The sequence below is a fragment of the Hypanus sabinus genome, chromosome 17 (assembly GCF_030144855.1).
Source record: "Hypanus sabinus isolate sHypSab1 chromosome 17, sHypSab1.hap1, whole genome shotgun sequence".
NCBI classification, from domain to species: Eukaryota; Metazoa; Chordata; class Chondrichthyes; order Myliobatiformes; family Dasyatidae; genus Hypanus; species Hypanus sabinus.
In genome coordinates this window covers 14,366,375-14,389,756 of record NC_082722.1, presented here as the reverse complement: position 1 = coordinate 14,389,756, position 23,382 = coordinate 14,366,375, and the positions used below count along the sequence as shown (strand labels likewise).

The 23,382-nt window shown below is 40.6% G+C and overlaps 1 protein-coding gene across 1 annotated transcript in view; it reads right to left on the bottom strand.

Moving 5' to 3' along the window:
• LOC132407117 (diacylglycerol O-acyltransferase 1-like) overlaps window positions 1-23,382 on the bottom strand; it is a 112,633-nt gene that overhangs the window by 79,482 nt on the left and 9,769 nt on the right. The window contains exons 2-5 of the mRNA XM_059993411.1: window positions 19,928-20,015; window positions 16,177-16,217; window positions 15,849-15,934; window positions 12,433-12,540 (exon numbers count right to left, since the gene is read on the bottom strand). Coding sequence (XP_059849394.1) covers window positions 12,433-12,540; window positions 15,849-15,934; window positions 16,177-16,217; window positions 19,928-20,015 — 323 coding nt within the window. The remainder of the gene's footprint in view (window positions 1-12,432; window positions 12,541-15,848; window positions 15,935-16,176; window positions 16,218-19,927; window positions 20,016-23,382) is intronic.

The window sequence follows — 23,382 nt, the reverse complement described above, 5'->3', positions numbered from 1 at the left end:
AATAGCTCCAAGATTGATTATCTGGATAGTATATCCCATTTTTTCACTCATTGCAAGCTGCAATATACAAATAAAACCTGTTAAGCTTAACCATATTTCTAACTTTTACCAATCTCGAAACTACAGTTACTTCTAAAGAAATTATTCATCAGAAAAATCCACTTAAAAACAATATATGCATAGGTAAACATCTTACAATATAATAGACACATTCAAAAAGAAGAAAAAAATCATACATCTGCCATTTCTCCTCCCTTGAAATAACTGTAATCCATGTAGTCCTTATAGCATAGTACTACAAATACCAGCAAGTTCATTGTTTTGGGAAAAATGTGAGTATAATCACTTATTAACAGGACATTACATTTTCAAATTTTTCAATTATACTGTGGATTCCAGTTAACTGGAACACATCGACACCACCAAACATTTTAGTCCAATATAAACAGCTGCCCCAATTAGACAAAGTTTTATGAAAATAGATAAAGGTATAAAATAAAACAAACTATTAATTGAGTAACAAATTATGTATTTAAAAGAAATTCATAACAAATTAGAACACTAGAAAAACTACTACTGCACTATAAATCTGTAATAGTACCCAATAGTTATCAATGGAGGAATTCATCCCGTATCTGCTGTCCTGTTCTTTTGACTGACTATAAATAAACAAGATCAGAACAGACACCTAGTGCAGATAATGGACTGCCTTCAAACAATGCTTTTGACGACTGTATCCTCCAAATCTTCATTTTCATTGTAACATTCATGATGATTGTCAATACCTTCAAATTCTTCATAGTTGCTAACTTCATATGTAAAATTGTTTCATTTTCACTTTAGCCATTTCTGACATCTCCATGCCCGCATTCTTGAAACTAGTGAGCAAAACAATTCTGTATTGTCTTACTGCTTATCACTCACCAAATATCAGTGAGAAAAATCACTGTTTTTGAATACACACACGTGACACTTTGTAAAAACTGTTCACTCTGTTATGTACCCTGTAATGAGTTAAAAATAAACAGCAGAAATGGACACACCTGGAGTCTGAGTCTTCCAATTTTATTAAAACTCAATTTTATTAGTAACTACATGAATAAAGTAATATAAAACTAGATAAGGGAAACAGATTAGCAGAGTATATACATATATAAGTGAGTAAATAAAGTTCTCAAGCTTCCCAGCTCAGGTGGTTAGATGATAGTCTTACGGTGGTATAGTAAGTAATAAGTTCAGTTCTGGAATGTGATTTAGGGAGAGATGGGGGGAGAGATGGGGGGAGAGATGGGGAGTGTGGTGAACTACATATACCTGTCTGGACATGCCGCCCCCCCCCCCGCTGACTACTCCTGGGGCCCTCCCATGGACCCCGGTATAAAGGCAATTGGAGCCTGAGCCCCAGCCTCAGTCTCCAGGATGTAGTGTGGTGGTCAATTGCTGCTTGTTCTTTCTTCCAGCCAATAAAAGCCTACATCTCGCCTCATGTCTCCGAGAGTTATTGGTGGTGCATCAGGGAGAGGGGGAGTGAGAGGGAGGGGGAGATGGTTTGTCTTCCCAATGCCAATGCCAATCCTCCACATTGTCCTCCTGCTCCTGAAACTTATTTAAAGTCACCAATTTGTGACCACAGAAAAGGGGACCGTTTCCACAGTAACACTTTCAACCCAGGCCAGGGTTAAACACACCGATAGCGTTCCACCGGTCACTCCTTTGTCCACACTGTGAGCAAAAACCCCACCCTTGTTATGGGCACACAAAGTTCACCAGTGTCCTCCTTGCCTCTGGCATCGTGCGTCTCGTGTGTCTGATTAAAAAGTCAACTGACCTTGCATACATCTCCAGTGCAGAACACAAGCTGTCCATCATATAACTCTTATCATATAACTCCGCCTTTCAGTTTCCAAGGCAACTCACAGACTTTCTCTCTCTGCTGCTGAATTAGCACACAAGCTATTCGCTCCCTCTCTCTCTTGTAAAAGGAACAGTCCACTTTAGAACAATCCTTAAGATCTCATCACAATTCTAAGCACCTTATAGTATCTAACAGCCTGAAAGTTCATGTGACTGAAGCAAGCTAAAAACTGTTCAGCAAGCTTCCTATCCCAATTAAGTGGCAGTGCCCCAAATATTTCTTCATGCCCCTTCTCCCTCCCTCCACACCTTCTTACTCTGATTTCTCATCTTTTTTTCTCCAATCCCGATGAAGGGTCTCAGCCCAAGATATTGACTGTTTACTCTTTTCCATAGATGCTGCCTGGTCTGCGAGTTCCTCCAGCATTTTGTATGTATTGCTTAGATTTCCAACATCTGCAGATTTTCTCTTGTTTCTATTACTCGTAAAACATTTACAAAGATGTTACTGCATTGTTACTGATGGGTGGGGGGGAGGAAGAAGGCTGCACCCACGTGTCCTAGTGATGTCAGTAGAAGGTTTGCTTTTGCACAGTGAATTAATTAACACATATTACTGTGGATATCAACCTCCACTAATTAACACATTATGAAGTCTCAAAGAAAGCTAACAATTTAAATATCATTACTACTGGAAGTCACTGTAAAGCAAGTTTACCACTTCATTTAATACATTTAATACATTTATTTAAAGATTTATTACAGGGATAGGAGTAGGACCCCAAATTCACATATACCAACCTGGACACCATGTGGAAGAAGTCAACGGGAACAAGGAAGTTCATGTTAGAGGTTCAAAAAAACCCATAAAGGATTAAATAAAGCAATAATGAGAAAAGGTAACAAAAGGGTTAAGTAACTGGTCAGACAATGCATTCCTTTTCCTCATTGCAAAAGAAAGTTATTAACTGTGTTTCATTTACCAAGATGACTGTAGCCAGACACATATGCAAAACAGAAATGCTGAGCATTCACACATTTTTGTACACTACGGCTATTTAGCCATATAGCCCATCTCATACACACCCACCCCCCAGTATTCTTCCCTGTCCTTTAGCAGGAAAAGACTACTCAAAGCACCAAACTGGAAGGAGCCCTTTTCAGTATCAGCAGTTCATGTTTGGAGAGGGGCCTAGCCATCATGGGCTCTCATATCATACCATTGGTTCTAATTGGAGGTTCAGAACTTATGCAATATACAAATCCAGTCAACCTTTTTACCTCCCAACTTCCCTCATCCCACAATATCATAAACCTCTGACAATCAGTCATTTTATTGAAGATTCTCATGAGATCCCATCAAGACAAGTAGTAAGGGTGGAACTAGTAAATACTGTCTTAAAATTAGTCCTATAGACAATATTTTAATTCATTATTGCACTTTGGAAGGACAAACCAAGGTAGAACATACAAGGTAAATGGTAGAACATTGAGGAGTGCAGTAGAATAGAGGGATCTGGGAGTACAGATACATAATTCCCTAAAGGTAGCGTCACAGGTAGATAGGGTCGTAAAGAGAGCTTTTGGCACATTGGCCTCTATAAATCAAAGTATTGAGTATAAGAGTTGGAATGCTATGGTGAGGTTGTATAAGACATTGGTGAGGCTGAATTTGGATTATTGTGTGCAGTTTTGGTCACCTAATTACAGGAAGGATATTAATTAAGGTTGAAAGAGAGCAGAGAAGGTTTACAAGGATGTTGCCAGGACTTGAGAAACTGAGTTACAGAGAAAGGTTGAATAGGTTAGGACTTTATTCCCTGGAGCATAGAAGAATGAGGGGTGATTTGATAGAGGTGTATAAAATTATGATGGGTATAGATAGAGTGAATGCAAGCAGGCTTTTTCATCTGAGGCTAGGGGAGAAAAAAACCAGAGGACATGGGTTAAGGGTGAAAAGGGAAAAGTTTAAAGGGAACATTAGGAGGAGCTTCTTCACACAGAGAGTAGTGGGAATGTGGAGTGAGCTGCCAGTTGAAGTGGTGAATACAGGCTCACTTTTAACACTTGCGAAAAACTTGGACAGGTACATGGATGAGAGGGGTATGGAGGGATACGGTCTAGGTGCAGGTCAGTGGGACTAGGCAGAAAAATGGTTCGGCACAGCCAAGAAGGGCCAAAAGGCCTGTTTCTGTGCTGTAATGTTCTATGGTTCTATCATACATTCAAGCAAAGAGTATGATATGGTTCAAAATAAAGTAAATTTATTGTCAAAGTATGCAGACCATATACAACATTGAGATTCATCTTCTTGCAGGGAGCCACAAAACAAAGAAACATGATAGAATCCATGCAAAACCCCACACAACCACAAATGACAAAATATCCAAATGTGCAAAGAAAATACAAGTCATGCAAACAATAAAAAAGTAAACACATAATACACAGCATTTATGGATACAAGCATTTACTTTTAAATAAAGTTAAAATTTTAATTTCTGTTAAATGGGGTGATCAGTGCACTAAAAGTTAATATTTGAGGTTTTAATCTTCAAACTTTTTCTCAGATGGTCAAAGGTTTTGCTGACATGCTGATCGTTATTCAATATGAACAAAATCTAACTTCGTGGAGAGATGGGCCCAAGATATGTTGTGGCTTATATTATCCAGACCATAAAACACATGATTTACTGAGCAGCGTGATTCTCACCCTTCTTTATGCCAGAGACCTGATCTGCCTACTTCAAGCACGTCAAGGCACTGAAGAAACACAACTAATGATGCCTCAGTAAATTCATAGGCAAGATAAGCAAATTAATGTTTATCTTCGCTAAGGTCACTCAATACTGAGAGCCTAATTACATTTAGTCAATTCTGTTGGGTAAGTCATTTTATTCAAATATTTGACACCAGAATTCCAAAATTCTATTCCCTAGTCTGTTATCTCCTCTGTGCTCATAGAGGAAAAGATCCCCAAAACCTCTTTGAAAGAAAATGTTAACAGCTACCTAGAATCCTGGGAGTCACTGAAAGTGGAAAAACACACAGAAGCCTGACATGAGCAATGAAAGGAACACATAATTCCACAAACTATGACCATCTTGCCCCCTCCATGCACTTCCTGCTTTCTCCACTTCTTTGGCCCTATAGACACCTCAGAATTCACAGAATTGAAAGGAAGGTTAAGCAAAAGCAACAGTAGCAGACGACAAACTAAAAGAATTATTTAACTTCCTGTTGTATTAATCAACACACATTTTAAAAGAAATTTCTAATACACATTTATTACATGCCAAAACTCACAAAGTCATCTTGACTATTCTTGTTCTCACCCTGACTTTCCACATTGTTGCCTCTGAACAGTATAGAACAGGATCAGGCCCTTTGGTCAAAGATGTTGCGCCAAACTAATTAATGATACATAATCCCATATTCTCTGCAATATTCATGTGCCTATCTAAGAACCCTTTAAACACATCTAACTCCACCACCACTCCTGGCAGTGCATTCTAGGCATACAACTGAGTAAAAAAAGAAACTTGCCTCATATATCTACTTTGAATTTTCACTCTCACCCCTTAAATACATGCTATTATTGGTCATTTTAACCCTGTAAAAAAGATAAGAGAAGTTAGCTATGCCTGTCATAAATCTTATAAACCTATCAAATTTCCCCTTAACCTCTGCTACTCCAGAGAAAATAACCCTACTTTGTCCAGTCTCTTCTCTTAGCACATGCCCTCCAATCCAGGCAGCATCCAATCCATATCCTCTCCATAGCCTACACATTCTTCCTATAATGAATCATAGTTTCCTCTCCAAAGCCCTAATGAAGGGTCTCGGCCCAAAATGTTGACCATAAATTTTCCATTTTCCATAAATGTTGCCTGGCCTGCTGAGTTTCTCCAGCATTTTTGTGTGTATTACTTTGATTTACAGCATCTGCAGATTTTCTCTTGTTCCTCTCTACCACAGCCGACAGAGGCGTTGATCCCATCTTATCTATTTCCTGTATCTTTGCTCTTATCCACTCTTCCCAAAATCATACCCTCAATCCCACCTGTTTCTGCATTCAATGATCATCCATTACAATTTCTACCAACTCCAAAAAAATTCCATCAGAATGCACACATTTCCCTCCCCTCCCTTTCAGTATTTTGAAGAGATCATTCCTTTATCAATACCAAAGTCTGCTCTCCTGTTACCATCAACTACTCTCAATTTTATGGTACTTCCCCACGAAACTAAAATAATTATAGCACCATATCTGTTCCTTCACCTCTTCCCTACCCAAGATCCAGGGACCCAAACAGATTTGTGTTGAAGCAACATATTACCAGTGCTTCTCTCAATCTAATGTATCATAGCTGGTGTATCCCAATATAGTTTCCTCTACATTGGAGAAAACAAATGCAGATTGGTTGATTGTTTTGCTGAGTATTTTATTCAGTCAATAGGAGTGAGCCTGGGTTTCTGGTTGCCTACCAATTTAGTTTTCCAACACACTGCTGTACATGAACTTCAGCATTTTTCATTGCAAGCTTAAGCAACAACATCTCACCTTCTGTAAAGGCACTCTTCAGCTTTCCAGACTCAATATCATAACGGCCAACTTGCTCTTTTCATTCGCAACTTTCTCTTTTCATTCTATCTGTAACAGAACTGGCCCGTTCTGCCAGTTATTCAGCTGAGAGCTCTGCTCAGCTTTCCTGTTCCATTAGTGCAGTTTGGACTACAATTCTGCTATGAATAAGATATATAGAATGTAGGATATAAAACAATATAATGCAGTACATGCCCTTCAGTCCACGATGTTGTACCACCCTTCTAAACTACTCTAAGATCAATCTAACCCTTCCCTTCCATATAGTCTTCTGTTTTACTTTCTTCTATGTGTCTAATATATCTGTCTCTACTGCCACCACTGGCAGCACATTCCACACACCCACCACTCTGTTAAAAAACATACCTCCGACATTCCCCTATCCAATCACCTTAAAATTGTGCCCTCTCAATCAATGCCTCTTATCATCTTGTACACCTGTCAAGTCATTTTTTTCATTCTCCTTTGCTCCAAAGAAAAATGCCCTAGCTCACTCATACTCTCATCATAAAACACATTCTCCAATCCAAGCAGCATACTGGTAAGCCTCCCCTGTACTCTAAAGCTTCCATAACCTTTTTATATTGAGGTGACCAGAACTGAATACATTATTCCAAGCAACAGAAAATCTGCAGATGCTGGAAATCAAAGTAATATACACAAAATGCTGGAGGAACTCAGCAGGCCAGGCAGCATCTACGGGAAAGTGATATCTCATCACTTTTTCCTCCCCCCGATTTGATGATGGGTCTCAGCCCAAAATATCAACTGTTTACTCTTTCTCAAAGATGCTGCCAGTCCTGCTGAGTTCCTCTAGTATTTTGTGTGCAATATTCCAAGTGTGATCTAACCAGCGTTTTTTAGAGCTGCAACCATGGCTCTTGAACTCAATCCCCCAACACATCATATGCCATCTTAAACACTGTATCAACTTGCGCAGCAACTTTGAGGGATCTATAGACTTGCACTCCAAGATCCCTCCGTTCCTCTAAACTGCTAAGAATTCTCCCATTAACCCTGCACTCTGCCTTCAAGTTTGACTTTCCAAAACCACAGAGGGGATCACCAAGGTCTCTCCAACACTCACCCCCCCAAGTTGGAACTCTTACTGGGGGGAACACTGTATATGAAGAGCACAAAACATCGTTATGTACCATTACCATCCACTTGCAACCACTGTCTCATTATTGTCAGGAATGAGGTACAGGAACATCAGGCTCAGATTGCCAGGTGGGTAACAGTTTCTTTCCCCAGGCTGTGAAATTAATAAATACCCTGCCACCAATTATGTCTCGTCACTAGGACATGAGCTGTTTACTGTTCACTATTACTGTTTACCTTTGCTGGGCACAACATGCATTTTGAATTATATTTTAATAAATTACTGTATTTGTGGGAAGACTTTGTTTTAAATGATATGTGTGATACATGTATTATAGGTGCACTGTGCTCCAGGAGGAATGCTGTTTCATTTGGTTGTATACATGCGCAGTCAGATGACAATAAACTTGAACTTTCCTGAATGAATTCCATCTGCCACATTGCAGCCCAACTCTGCATCCTATTAATATCATGTTGTAAGCTACAACAACCTTCTATACTATTCACAATTCCACTAACCACTTTACTAACCACTTTTTCACTTACCCATCCAAGTCATTTATTAAAATAAATCACAAAGAACAGGAGTCCCCCTCCTGACTTTCTGAAGGAGCCTGCCATGGGGAAGCTTGTCAAATGCCTAACCATATACAGCACATTAATTTGTTTTCTCACCTGAAAGAATTCAGAATCAGAATGAGAATCAGGTTTATTATCACCGGCATATGTCGTGAAATTTGTTAACTTAGCAGCAACAGTTCAATGCAATACATAACATAGAAGAAAAAAATAATAAATATGTAATTACAGTGTGTATGTATATATATATATATATATATAATAGATTAAAAATCATGCAAAGACAGAAATATGTATTTAAAAAAGTGAGGTAGTGTTTTCAGGCTCAATGTCCGTTTAGGAATTGGATGGCAGAGGGGAAGAAGTTGTTCCTGAATCACTGAGTGTGTGCCTTCAGGCTTCTGTACCTCCTACCTGATAACAGTGCCCTGCCCTGGGCATGCCCTGGGTGCTGGAGGTCCTTAATAGTGGATGCTGCCTTTCTGAGACACTGCTTCTTGAAGATGTCCTGGATACTTTGTAGGTGAGTACCCAAAATACAGCCAACTAAATTTACGACCTTCTACAGCTTCTTTCAGTCCAGTGCAGTAGCCCCCACCCAACCGACCCCCCCCCCCCCCCAAGCTCCCATCCCATCCCATGCAGCTCTCCACGGTACATCTATAGAAACTTTTGAGTGTATTTGTTGACATACCAAATCTCTTCAAATTCCTAATGAAGTATAGCTGTCTTGCCTTCTTTATAACTACATCAATATGTTGAGACCAGGTTAGGTCCTCAGAGATCTTGACACCCAGGAACTTAAAACTGCTCATTCTCTCCACTTCCGATCCCTCTGAGGATTGGTATGTGTTCCTTTGTCTTACCCTTCCTGAAGTCCACAATCAGCTCTTTCATTTTACTGACATTGAGTGCAAGGTTGTTGCTGCAACACCACTCCACTAGTTGGCATATCTCACTCCTGTACACCGCTCATCTCCATCTGAGATTTTACCAACAATGGTTACCATCAGCAAATTTACAGATGATATTTAAGCTATACCTAGCCACACAGTCATGGGCATAGAGAGAGTAGAGCAGTGGGCTAAGCACACCCTTGAGGTGCACCAGTGTTGATCATCAGTGAGGAGGAGTTATTACCACCAATCCATACAGATTGTAGTCTTCCAGTTAGGAAATCAGGGATCCAATTGCAGAGGGAGGCCCAGGTTCTGCAACTTCTCAATCAGGATTGTTGGAATGATGGTGCTAAATGCTGAGCTGTAGTCGATGAACAGCATCCTGACATAGCTGTTTGTATTGTTTCTGTGGTCTAAGGCTGTGTGAAGAACCACTGAGATTGCATCTGTTGTTGACCTATTGTGGCGACAGGCAAATTGCGATGGGTCCTGGTCCTTTCTGAGGCAGGAATTCAATCTAGTCATGACCAACCTTTCAAAGCATTTCATCACTACAGATGTGAGTGAGTGCTAGTCATTAAGGCAAATCACAGTATTCTTCTTCGGCACTGGTGTAATTGTTGCCTTTTTGAAGCAAGTGGGAATGTCTGCCTGTAATAGTGAGAGGTTGAAGATGTCCTTGAATACTCCCGCTAGTTGGTTGGCACAAGTTTTCAGAGCCTTACCAGGTACTCCATCGGAACCTTCTGCCTTGTGAGGGTTCACTCTCTTTAAAGACAGCCAAACATTGGTGTCTGAGACAGAGATCACAGGGTCAGGCTATAAGGCTGTCTTTAAAGAGAGTGAATCCTCGCAAGGTGGAAAGTCCCAATGGAGTACCTAGAGATATCTTCATAGGGATATCTCACAGATATGCTGCAGGGATCTTCACAGCTGTAGCCATATTCTCCCTTTCAAAGTGGGCACAGAAGGCGTTGTGAAGATTCATCTGGTAGTGAAGCATCGCTGCCATTGGATTTTGCTTTGCAGGAAGTAAAGTGCTGTACATTCAATGTCGCTGGCAACTTTATTCAAAATTGTCTCTTCACCCTTGAAAGAGCCCTCCACAAATCATACCTTCAGTCAAGTACTGAGGAATAACCTGCCCCTCACAAAGCCATAATGACTATCCCCAATCAGTCTATGCTTCTCCAAATGCTTGTAAGCCCTATTTCTAAGGATCCTCTCTAATAATTCGCCCACCACAAACTTAAAACTTACTGGTCTATAATTCCCCGGCTTTTTCCCATTTCCTTTCTTGACAAAGGAATAACATTTGCCACCCTCCAATTTTCTAGTGCTACTACTGGGGCCAGTAAAGGTTCAAAGATCTTCGTGAAAGGTGCACCAATCTCTTTCCTTGCTTCTCATAGTAATCTGTGGCCCGTAACATCCCATCCAGCTCCAGAAGCTTATCAATCCTAATGTTTTTCAAAACATCCAACACATCCACTTTCTTAATATCATTATGTCCCAGCATATCAGCTGTGTAACACTATCCTCACATTTGTCGCGGTTCCTACTAGTGAATACTGAAGCAAAATATTCATTAATACCCCCCACCACACCCTCCAACTCCAGGTATAGGTTTCCTCTCCCATCTCTGATCAGTCCCACGCTCATTGCTGCCATGCTCCTGTTCTTCACATACATGTAGAACACTTTGGGGTTTTCCTTAATCCTACCCACCAGTGCTTTCTAATGCTTGCTCTTCCAAGCCCATTCTTACGCTCCTTCCTGGCTACCTTTGTAAATTTCTAGAGCCATGTCTGATCCTTGTTTCCTAAACCTTATGTATGCTCTTTCTTCCTCTTGTCTAGATGTTCCACATTTTTTGTCACTTTACTGTCCTTTCACTGCCTCAGTGGGACAAACCTACCCAGAACTCCATGCAAGTGCTCCCTAAACAAACTCCACATCTCTGATGTGCATTTCCCTGAGTGCATGTGTTTCCATTTTATGCTCCCAAGTTTACCTAATAACATCATAATTTGCCCTCCCCCAATTAAGTATTTTCGTGTACCTCGGCTCCTTTCCCTGTTAAGGCTAGGTTAAAGGTCAGGGAGTTGAGGTCACTGACTCCAAAATGCTCACCCATGAAGAGATATATCAACTGACCAGGTTAATTGCTTAGTATCAGATCCAGTATGACCTCTCCTCCAGTTGGCCTTTCTACATATTATGTCAGAAATCCTCCCTGGATGCACCTAACAAATTCTGCCCCTAAGCCTTTTGCACTGAGGAGGTACTAATCAATATTAGGGAAATTGAAGTCATCCATGACAACAATCTTATTTATGCACATTTCCAAATTCTGTTTCCCAATATGCTCCCCAGTGTCTCTGTTGCAATTGCAAGATCTATAGAATACTCTCAACAGTGATTGCTTCTTTCCTGTTTCTGACTTCCATCCATTCTGACTCAGTAGACAATTCCTCCACGACATCCTTCTTTTCTGCAATTGTGATACGATCCCTGATTAGCAATGCTACTCCCCAAACACTTAACTCCCTACCTGTCCCTTTTGAACTATCTAAATCCTGGAATATCCAGCCGCCCTTATGATGCCATTGTCTCTGTAATGGTCAAGATATCGTAACTCGATGTAGTGATCCATATTCTAATTTCACACTTGTTACTGATACTTCTGGCACTAAAAAAAGACACACTTCAACACATCCAGCTGACTACAATTATGCTCTATCCACTTCCTATCTTTCCTCACAGACTCACAATATACTGCATCTACATTTACACCAACTGTCCCACCCTCTACCTATCACTCTGGTTCCCATCCCTCTGCCAAGTTAGTTTAAACCATCGCCAAATGCTCTATCAGACCTGCCCACAGGATATTGGTCCCCCTGGAGCTCAACTGTAACCCATCTTTTTCATACAGGGCATACATTTCCCAGAAGAGATAACAATGATCCACATATCTGAAACCCTGCACCCTGCACCAATTCTTCGGCCACACATTCTATCATCCTTTTCTTTCTCTCAGCACAATAAATCTGAAAACTGACTTACTTCCTCTCTTCTGAAGTTCTAATGAAGAATCTGACATCTGAAATGTTAACTCCATTTCCTTTTCAGTGGGTGCTGCCTGACCTTCAAGGTCACAAGACAAAGGAGCAGAAGTGGGCCATTTGGCCCATCGAGTCTGCTCCGCCACTCCACCATGAGCTAAACTACTCTCCCATCTAGTTCCAATTTCTGGCTTTTTCCCCACATCCCCTGATACCCTGACTAATTAGATACCTATCTAATTTTCTGATACCCATAATTTTCTGATTTTTTTTTTTCATTTTCAAATTTCCAGCATCTATACTTATTTAAATTTTCAACACAGCTTACCATTCCCAAAAAATATCTCTATAAAGTTGAAATTTAGTAGTGGTGATGCACTTACAGCTGACAAAGATCTTTCAATATGAAGAGCAATGAGGATAAATATATTCGACACTGTAAAGAGAGAAAAATGCTCACATTGATGATTTTGATTCCAGATTTATATTAATGAAACTGCTATTCACACTAACATGTAATAATGTTAATAAATTCAGAAACTGAATATTTAATCTTCCACTATACAAATGCTTTACTAAAAAATCTTTTTAAAAATCTTTTCCATTTTATTTTATATTGTTATCCTGTTAGTTCATTTGTTCTGTAATATGCTTGAATATACAATAAAATCCAAGAGACACATCGTCAATTCATTGATTTATTCTTTCAAAATGTTGAACACATCCTTCAAGTATTCCTGTAGCCCTTTGCTTCAAAGAGCAAAATGATAGCTGTTCATTAAGTTGCAACTTGATATCAATTTCGTCTGCAGTATTTATCTTTGTCCAGCTGGTAGCGCAGTGACATCAGTGCCAGACTCCAGAGCGAAGGTTCCCGAATTCAAACACACTTTCCATCCATGCTGGGTTCACTGTTGAGCTCATAACTCAGCCTCGTAAAAAAAACAACAAACACTGACGTGGGGGACCATTCACAGAATCGTTCCTCCAAGACAGCCACTTGAAAAAATAAGTAGTTGCTGAGGTTCTGGCAGAGTATGGCACACAAAAAAATTAACATTATGTACATTATGCCTTCCGTACTTCACAGTACTCCAGTAATTACCTTCTCAAAGTCTATTAATTGTATTACATGGATTAAAACAGTCTGTTCTGTTACTTCAAATAAATGCAAAGATAACATCTAACAGAAAACCAAAATAATGCAGTGAATTTTAATCACTTGCATTCCTCCCTCTCACAAATCCATTTCTCCCTTCCTGTAAGCAATTCAAGATGTTCAGCACTTCCTTGAATTTTTCTTGATAATAGAAATGCCCCTTATTTCTACCATCAACTGTTAACATTGTTCTTTCAACGATTAAGCTCAATTAACTTGGGTAAAAAGAATGATATCCCAATACACATGCAAGGAAACACTACTATTTACATCTTGCCAACACATAAATTTCCATTCACTTCTGTGTCTTGCTTAGAATTTTTAGTCTTCTCTACTTCCATGAGGAATTGTCTCTTTATAACAGTCTTAATACATTTATCTTGAATAAATCATTCTCAAATTTTTATTAGTTGTTGTAAATTGCCCCATGATTAGATTAGGGTTAATACGGGCTTGTCAGGGGTTGCAGGGCAGTGTGGCTCGAAGGGCCTATTCTGCATTGCATCTCTAAATAAATAAATCCTGGGTTTTGAAGCCTATTTTTACAATGCAACTATGTTTAGATCAATTCTGGTGAGTCTACATTGATTCCTTTCTATGGTAAATACATCTTTCCTGAGAGAAGGTGCCAACAACCAAACACTGTATTCCATTTGAGTTTTATGAAATAATCTTGGTCTTGACTGCTGAAACAGAGGGAAAAATAACTTAGCTGCAACAGAAAATATCTTTTCACTGAACTACAATACCAGTTCTTCAATACTGGAGACAAGAACCTGAAACCAAATCTCCTTAGCACCAGGACATCATGGCCCAAAAGGCAAAGATGTGCCACCTGTTAAGTATTCAAAATGATTTCACTTGACTAAGATAATTTAAATCTAAGTAGCTCAAAGTAGCTCCTGGAAACACATCAACTTTATTGAAATGAGTGTCACTTTATTCTTCTTCAGGGGCTTCACTGGTATAATGTAATTACAAACCTCACAGTATCGATACGCAAATGTGGGTTACAAACTGGAAAATGGGTAATCATGTTGCAATCAGTAATACAGAATCTTTTTCAGGAAATAATTTTTGATTTCCTGGTTAAGATAACACATGTTTGTGGTAGGTCATGTTTAACAAATCTACTAGAGTTTTTCGAGGAGGTTACAAGGAAAGTGGATGAAGGGAAGGCAGTGGATATAATCTACATGGACCTCAGTAAGGTCTTTGACAAGGTTCCGCATGGGAGGTTAGTTAGGAGGATTCAGTCGCTAGGTATACATGGTGAGATAGTAAATTGGATTAAACATTGGCTCAGTGGGAGAAGTCAGAGAGTGGTAGTGGAGGATTGCTTCTCTGAGTGGAGGCCTGTGACTAGTGGTGTGCCACAGGGATCAGTGCTGGGTCCATTGTTATTTGTCATCTATATCAGTGATCTGGATGATAATGCGGTAAATTGGATCAGCAAATTTGCTGATGATACAAAGATTGGAGGTGTAGTGGACAGTGAGGAAGGTTTTCAAAGCTTGCAGAGGGACTTGGACCAGCTGGAAAAATGGGCTGAAAAATGGCAGATGGAGTTTAATACAGACAAGTGTGAGATACTGCACTTTGGAAGGAAAAACCAAGGTAGAACATACAAGGTAAATGGTAGGGCACTGAGGAGTGCAGTAGAACAGAGGGATCTGGGAATACAGATACAATATTCCCTAAAAGTGGCATCACAAGTAGATAGGGTTGTAACGAGAGCTTTTGGTACATTGGCCTCTATAAATCAAGGTACTGAGTACAAGAGTTGGAATGCTATAGTGAGGTTATATAAGGCATTGGTGAGGCCGAATTTGGAGTATCGTGTGCAGTTTTGGTCTCCGAATTATAGGATGAATATCAATAAGGTTGAAAGGTTGCAGAGAAGGTTTACAAAGATGTTGCTGGGACTTGAGAAACTGAGTTACAGAGAAAGGTTGGACTTAGGGTTAGGACTTCATTCCCTGGAGCGTAGAAGAATGAGGGGAGATTTGATAGAGGTATATAAAATTATGATGGGTATAGATAGAGTGAATGCACGCAGGCTTTTTCCACTGAGGTTAAGGGAGCAAAAAAAACAGAGGACATGGGTTAAGGGTGAAGGGGGAAAAATTTAAAGGGAACATTGGGGGGGGCCTTCTTCACACAGAAAGTGGTGGGAATGCGGAATCAGCTGCTAGATGAAGTGGTAAATGCGGGCTCACTTTTAACATTTAAGAAAAACTTGGGACAGGTACATGGATGAGAGGTGTATGGAGGGATATGGTCCAGGTGCAGGTCAGTGGGACTAGGGAGAAAAGTGCTTCGGCACAGCCAAGAAGGGCCAAGAGGCCTGTTTCTGTGCTGTAATGTTCTATGGTTCAATGTTTGTGAATATTTAAATAATATACTAAAATTTGCTGAATAAGACCTTAATTTTATTTATCTTTTGCCAAAATGCTGCAAGTTTTAAAATATCATTAATACTATTTTCAAATAAATGTAAGATCTATTTAAAATGCAAAAGTATTTAACACATTCAAGTACAAATTAAAACAAATTTTAATTTTAGTCCAAATGTTCTCACTCACCAATAATCAGATATGAACCTGGCCAAGTGCTGGGGTCACTCAAAGCAAATGCAATAATCTGAACTGGATCCACAAGGATTCCATACCTGTATAGATAGTTGTCATTAATATCACAGCTGAATCTACAAACTAAACAACGTTCATCAAGATAAACTGGGAGAAAAATGCTATTATATATACATACATGTACAGACCACATCAACAAAGGCTTCCATAGTCTCATTAAAATTAAAAATACAAATTATTAGAAAATTACTGTTCCAAATGTTAAAATTAATAGTTACAAATTTTACCTCAGTACTATTATAACTACAGGTGCAATACATACGTGATCAAATTTTCATACACCATATGTGTATGTGTCAAAATCTGTGGAAAAATTAAGGTAATTAACATAAATAAACAGATTTACTTATTAAAATGACTTCATAGTAAATTTTCTACAAACTTCTAATACTAAATACAGTAAGGCAATGTTGACAGTAGGCTTACAGAAATGGTTGTCCCAATTAATATGAAATAAAATTAATCTTGTATTCTTTCAGTGTTAAATATTCCACGGTTTACACCCGATTGTGAATAGTTACTCCTTACTTGATGATGTGATAGTGATATCTAATATCACTTTTATACAAGTGAATTATTCTGGAATATTACAACACTTAATATCTACAAATTAATAAAATCTTTTTAGACAAATTCAAACAGTTGAATTACTACTTCACTGCATCAAAAATAAGTATCCTAAAAATCTAATGCTTCTTCTACTGCTGGTCTTAGAAACCACTGTGTACAAAGCTAGGCAGGAAATTAAACACCACCTCCAAAATCACCCAAGCTGAAGTTTTCTTCAGTGTTTGTAGTGAGAAAACTTTGTGAAAAGATACTGCTGTTTCAAAGGCAAATAAAGAGTGGATGGAGATGGACGTCTTTCTAACATGTTTGCTCCAAGTCGAAATCCAAATCAATAGAGAGTATGGATTATGATCAAAGATTAAGGGAGCCAGGGCTTTACTCTCTGGAGAGAAGGAGGATGAGAGGAGACATGCTAGAAGTATACAAGATATTAAGAGGAATAGATAAAGTGGACAGCCAGCGCCTCTTCCCCAGGGCACCACTGCTCAATACAAGAGGACATGGCTTTAAGGTAAAGGTTCAAGGGGGATATTAGAGGAAGGTTTTTTACTCAGAGAGTGGTTAGTGTGTGGAATGCACTGCCTGAGTCAGTGGTGGAGGCAGATACACCAGTGAAATTTACGAGACTACTGGACAGGTATATGGAGGAATTTAAGGTGGACGGGACATATGGGAGGCAAGGTTTAAGGGTCAGCACAATATTGTGGGCTGAAGGGCCTGTACTGTGCTGTACTATTCTATGTTCTATGTTAACAATGAGTACTCCTGTTTGAGCACTGTTGGGGGGCATGACCTAACTGGGGGAAGCAACAATGACTGGCCTCTGGCACAGAGTCTTGCGCTGTGGCTCAGAAGGGTAGGGAAAGGAAGAGGATGGCAGCAGTGATAGGGGACTCTATAGTTAGGGGATCAGACAGGCGATTTTGTGAACGCAGGAAAGAAATGCGGATGGTAGTTTGCCTCGCAGGTTTCCAGGTCTGAGATGTTTCTGATTGTGTCCACGATATCCTGAAGTGGGAAAGTGAACAGCCAGAGGTCGTGGTACATATTGGTACCAATGACATAGGTAGGAAAAGGTAGGAGTCCCTGAAAAGAGACTACAGGGAGTTAGGAAAGAAGTTGAGAAACAGGACATCATGGTTAGTAATCCCGGGACTGCTGCCTGTGCCACGCGACAGTGAGTATAGGAATAGAGTGAGGTGGAGGATAAATGCGTGGCTGAGGGTTTGCAGCTGGGGACAGGGACTCAATTTCTGGATCACTGGGGCCTCTTTTGGAGTGACCTGTACAAAAAGGACGGGTTGCACTTGAATCCAAGGGGAACCGATATTATGGAAGGGAGGTTTGCTAAAGCTATTGGGGAGAGTTTAAACTAGAATCACTGGAGGGTGGGAAACAAACTGAAAAATAGAGGGCTCTGGGTAACCCTTGGTAATTTCTAAAGTAAGTGCATGTTCAGTACAGTATTGTGGGCCAAAGGGCCTGTAGGTTTTCCATGTTTCTATATTTATTCTTCTAACTCTGAAGGACCATTAGTGAGCCTATAATATAAATCAGCAAAGTGATTATTACCATATTTTTTTCTAAGTTCCAAAAATATTTCACCAGCTGATTCCCCCAACAATTCCCCCAACTGCCATGATGTTCTTCCTAATCAAAAGTACAACTCCCCTACTTCTCTTAAGCCTGTAACATGTGCAATGGAGAGCAGTGGGCTACTAGTCCGGCTCATCCCTCAACTATATTTTTGTTGTGGCTATATGTCCCATGCATCAATCTATACCCTAAGTTACTCTGCCTTACCTGTCAGACAATAAAATAAATTGAGTATAGTCTATAAGACCTTAATCACTTCCTGTCTAGCTCCTGCCTGTCCTGTTTACTCAACATGCTTGCTTTAACATTTGTACTTGCTTTAACTGTTCCATCAGCCATACTCCTACTAGTCTTGTATAAACATTACGAGATCTAGGATATTAGTTCTCCTCCAATTTGGTCAGAGGTCATGATCTTACAATAAAGAATTGGCTATTCAGGATAGAGATGAGATGACAAATTCCTTATTTATAGTGTAGCAAATAATATGCAATTCTCAAATAGCTTACTCATGCTTCTTTCTCATTTGACCTTATGTACATGACATAAAAATTTGAAACTTCAGGAACTCTAATTCAGAGACATTGAACAAAACAAAGTTGTCACATGAAGGTAGAGCCAAGGTCCGTAACATGAAAGAGGATTAAAAAAAGAAAGACCTAGATATTACGTTTGTAACTACAGTGAAATTTCATTATTGCACTATCAGTTAATTGGGGCAGCCACTTATTTGGGACAACTCTTAAAGAACAAAGACTAATTGAGAAAATAGTCATGGTTCCCTTAGTTTATTTGGGACACTATGCTGCCTAATTGGGACAGGAAACTTGCTGAGCAGTTTCTAATCAGCATCAATTACATGCACTTGTGTGACCATTAGACACATCATGCTAAGAGCGAACAGTTTTTAAAATAGTGTCAGTTGCACGTGTATGTGTTAAAAAAGCAGTGATTTTTGGCACTGATAGTTGGCAAGAAATAAACAAAAAGACAATTCAGAACTCTTTTGCTCACTGCAGTTTCAAACATTCAGGCTCGGAGATGCCAGAAACTGCCTGAAGTAAAAACAAGATAAGTTCACTACTTCAGCAAGTTCAGAACCATGTAGAATTTGAAGTTATTAACAATCATCTTGAACGCTACAAAGAAAACGAAGACTTGGAGGATGCAATATTTGAAAGCATTGTATGAAGGCAGTCCTTTATCTGTATTAGGTGTCTGTGCTGATTTTATTCATTTACGGTCAATCAAAAGAACATAGCAGCATACACTGGTTGAAGTCCTCCACTGATAACTTAGAAACTAATACAATTTTATAGTACTGTAGTAGCGTTGGTAGTATTCCAACTCATCCTGAATTTCATTTAAATACATAAATTATTACTCAGTTAAATGGTAGTTTTACATCTTTTTATTTATTTTCATGAAACTTTGGCTAATTAGGGCAGCTGCTTAATTGGGTCAAAATGTACTGGTCCCAATTTGTCCCAATTAAGCAGAATCCGATGTATATCCATTCAGATGAATTGAAATAGTACATTGTAAATTCACACAATGTGGTATAATTCTCACAAGAGAGAATCTGCAGATGCTGGAAATCCGAGCAACACACACAAAAAGCCGGAGGAACTCAGCAGGCCAGGCAGTATCTATGGAAAAAAAGTACAGTCAATATTTTGGGCTAAGACTCTTCGGCAGGACTCAGTCCTGCTGAAAGGTCTCGACCCAAAACATCAACTGCACTTTTTTTCTCCCCATAAATGCTGCCTGGCCTGCTGAGTTCTTCCAACATTTCATACATAATTCTCACTTTTGTTTTCTCAGAAAAACCTCAGCAAAGTACCTACCAGCACAACCACAGCCCAATTCAAAATTCCACGGTAGTTAACAAATCCACTGGAGGAACTAAACAGAGATTCCCGTGCTCTGTGGCAACTGCAATGTGAGAAAAAACACACAAATCCAATTTACTTGAACTGATCTTATAAGAATTCTTACTATCTATACTAATTTACTGGTATTTGATTGTGATTACCAACCAGCAAGCTCAAATAATAGTCTTAATAGAGATAGAGATAAACTATTTGCTATGGTTTGGAAATCAAGGAAAAGGAGACCTAATTTGGAAAAAAAACAAGAGACAACTTCCCCCTCCCAGAAGCGAAAGGTTATCAGAATTTAGAGAAATCAATGTTCATGCCATCGGGTTTAGAATTTAGAATTTATTTAAATCCTACATCCATCCCACAACGTGGAGGAGTAAAAATCTTTTTGTTATGACTCCGTCCCAATGTACAGACATGAGAACTTAGAAGTCTAATGGCTTGTAGAAAGAAGCTATCCCATAACCTGTTGGTTCTGGCTTTAATGCTGCGGTACTGTTTGCCAGATGGAAGCAGCTGAAATAGTTTATGGTTGGGGTGACTGGTGTCCCCGAAGGCCTTTTTTCTGCACCTGCTGCTATAAATGTCCTCAATGGAGGGAAGTTCACATCCACAGATGTCCATACCACTCTCTGTAGTGCCTGTACCAGGCGGTGATACAGCCAGTCAGGATACTCTCAGTTGTACTCCTGTAGAAGGTCTTAAGGATTTGGGGGCCCATGCCAACTTTTTCCAGAGGTGGAAGACATGCTGTTGTGCTTTTTTTTAAAAAAACCCACAAAGTTGGTGTCTACAGTCCAGGTGAGATCATCGGAGATGACCCAGGCAAAATATGAGGAGCTGCTCCTTGAATCTGAGTATGGCCTCCTCATGATAATGAGAGGGGGCCATGAATGGACATGTCACTGTGGGAATGGGAAGTTGAATTGAAATAGCTGACTACCAGGAGACCCTAGCTGTTGTGGCAGACAGAGCAGAGGAGCTTGATGAGCTCTAAAATCTACTTTCTCACACCTTCAAGCCTCAAGCTCCAGTTTGGGATTTGGGCTGCAGAGTCACCCAGGTTACCGATGCCAAAAATAATTTAACACCATATCCAGCGGGCAGCATAGTGAAAGGTAGCAGAGTGGTAGGGCTTTGGCTCAACGGGCTTAGGTGGTAACGAGGCGAGGTAGGTTTACCTGTGTTAATTGCAGAAAGGAAGTGTTATATGAGTGAGGCCGGTTTTCTGTGCTTGGCATCAGATGTGGGAGGTCCAGGAGTCGCCCCGGCCTCCCGGACAGCCGTATCTGCACCCGGGGTGTCGAGCTGCAGCTCCTAAGGGACCGCGTTAGAGAACTGGAGATGCAGCTCGATGACCTTTATCTGGTCAGGGAGAGTGAGGAGGTGACAGAAAGGCAGGTGGTCACACCAGGGCCACGGGAGACAGACAAGTCAGGAGAGGGAAGGGGAAGAGTCAGGTACTTGAGAGTACCACTGACCTGTACCCCTTAACAATAAGTACTCCTGTTTGAGTACTGTTGGGGGGGGGGGGCACAGCCTACCTGGGGAAGCAAACAGTGGCCATGTGTCTGGCAAAGAGTCCGGCCCTGTGGCTCAGAAGGATAAGGAAAGGAAGAGAAAGGCAGTAGTGATAGGGGACTCTATAGTTAGGGGGTCAGACAGGCGATTCTGTGGATGCAGCAAAGAAACTCAGATGGTAGTTTGCCACCCAAGTGCCAGGGTCCAGGATGTTTCAGATCACGTACAAGATATCCTGCAGTGGGAGGGAGAACAGCCAGAGGTCGTGGTACATATTGGTACCAATGACATAGGTAGGAAAAGGGAAGAGGTCCTGAAAAAAAGAGAACTGGGAGTTAGGAAGGAAGTTAAGAAACAAGACCTGAAAGGTAGTAATCTCGGGATTACTGCCTGTGCCACGCAACAGTGAGTACAGGAACAGAATGAGGTGGAGGATAAATGTGTGGCTGAGGGATTGGAGCAGGGGGCAGGGATTCAGATTTCTGGATCATTGGGACCTCTTTTGGGACAGGTGTGACCTGTACAAAAAGAACAGGTTACACTTGAATCCCAGGGGGACCAATATCCTGGTGGGGAGGTTTGCTAAGTCTACTGGGGAGAGTTTAAACTAGAATTGTTGGGGGGTGGGAACCAAACTGAAGAGACTGGAGAAGTTGGCTCACAAATAGACAAAGCTTGGAGACAGTGTGTGAGGGAGGATAGGCAGGTGTTAGAGAAGGGATGAGCTCAGACGGATGGTCTGACATGTGTATCTTAACACAGTATTGTGAACAAAGCGGATGAGCTTAGAGCGTGGATCAGTTCTTGATGCTTTGATGTGGTGGCCATTACAGAGACTTGGATGGCTCAGGGACAGGAATGATTACTTCAGGTACTGGGTCTTAGATGTTTCAGAAGGGGCAGGGAGGGAGGCAAAAGAGGTGGGGGTGTGACGCTGTTGATCAAAGATAGTGTCACAGCTGCAAAAAAGTTGGATGTCATGGAGGGATTGTCTACAGAGTCTCTGTGGGTGAAGGTTAGGAGCAGGAAGGGGTCAATAACTTTACTGGGTGTTTTTATGGGCTGCTCAATAGTAAATCGGCTGTGGTCAAACCTGGAGAGGGATGGGCCTCGCTAGGTTTCAGATGTCCAAGACACGCCGCATGATGAGCACACCAAAAAGCAACTTCACACTGGATCGGGCGCAGCCCAGGTTACCAATGACCACACTATCCATCTCACACCAGGGCAGACACAATAAATGTGCTACTGGTGTTTCAATACAGAAGATCTGTGGCAGAGAGAACACCACAATCACCACCTGGAATGTAAAAACGCTGAACCAAGCAGGGAAACTCAAGGAACTCACGCATGAGATGGAAAGACACAAATTGTACCTCCTTGGGCTCTGTGAAGCCAGACGGAAGAACGCTGGAGAAGTGCATACCGAGGAAAGACATGTACTCAATTATAGCAGAGAAGAGAACAGACATGAAAATGGCGTAGGGTTCCTAGTCAACAAATCCATCAAGAACATTATCCTAGGTTGTCAACCAGTGTCGAGCAGGCTCATGACCATCCGCCTGCAAGTAAAGCCATTCAACATCACAGTGGCACAAGTCTATGCCCCAACAACAGACTACGACGATGAACACATTGACGAATTCTATAAGAAACTACAAGATGTCATTGACAAGGTGGACAAAAAAGATATTTTAATCATTCAGGGTGACTGGAATGCCAAGGTGGGTAGAGACGCACAAGATGATTGGGGGGGATCTCATCAGTCCTTCATGCAATGACACCTCCAATGACAGGGGACTATGCCTGCTGGAATTTGCGAGTTATAACAACATGGTGCTGTCGAACACACTTGATGAGCACAAAGCATCCCGAACCTGGCATGGCATGGACCTGGC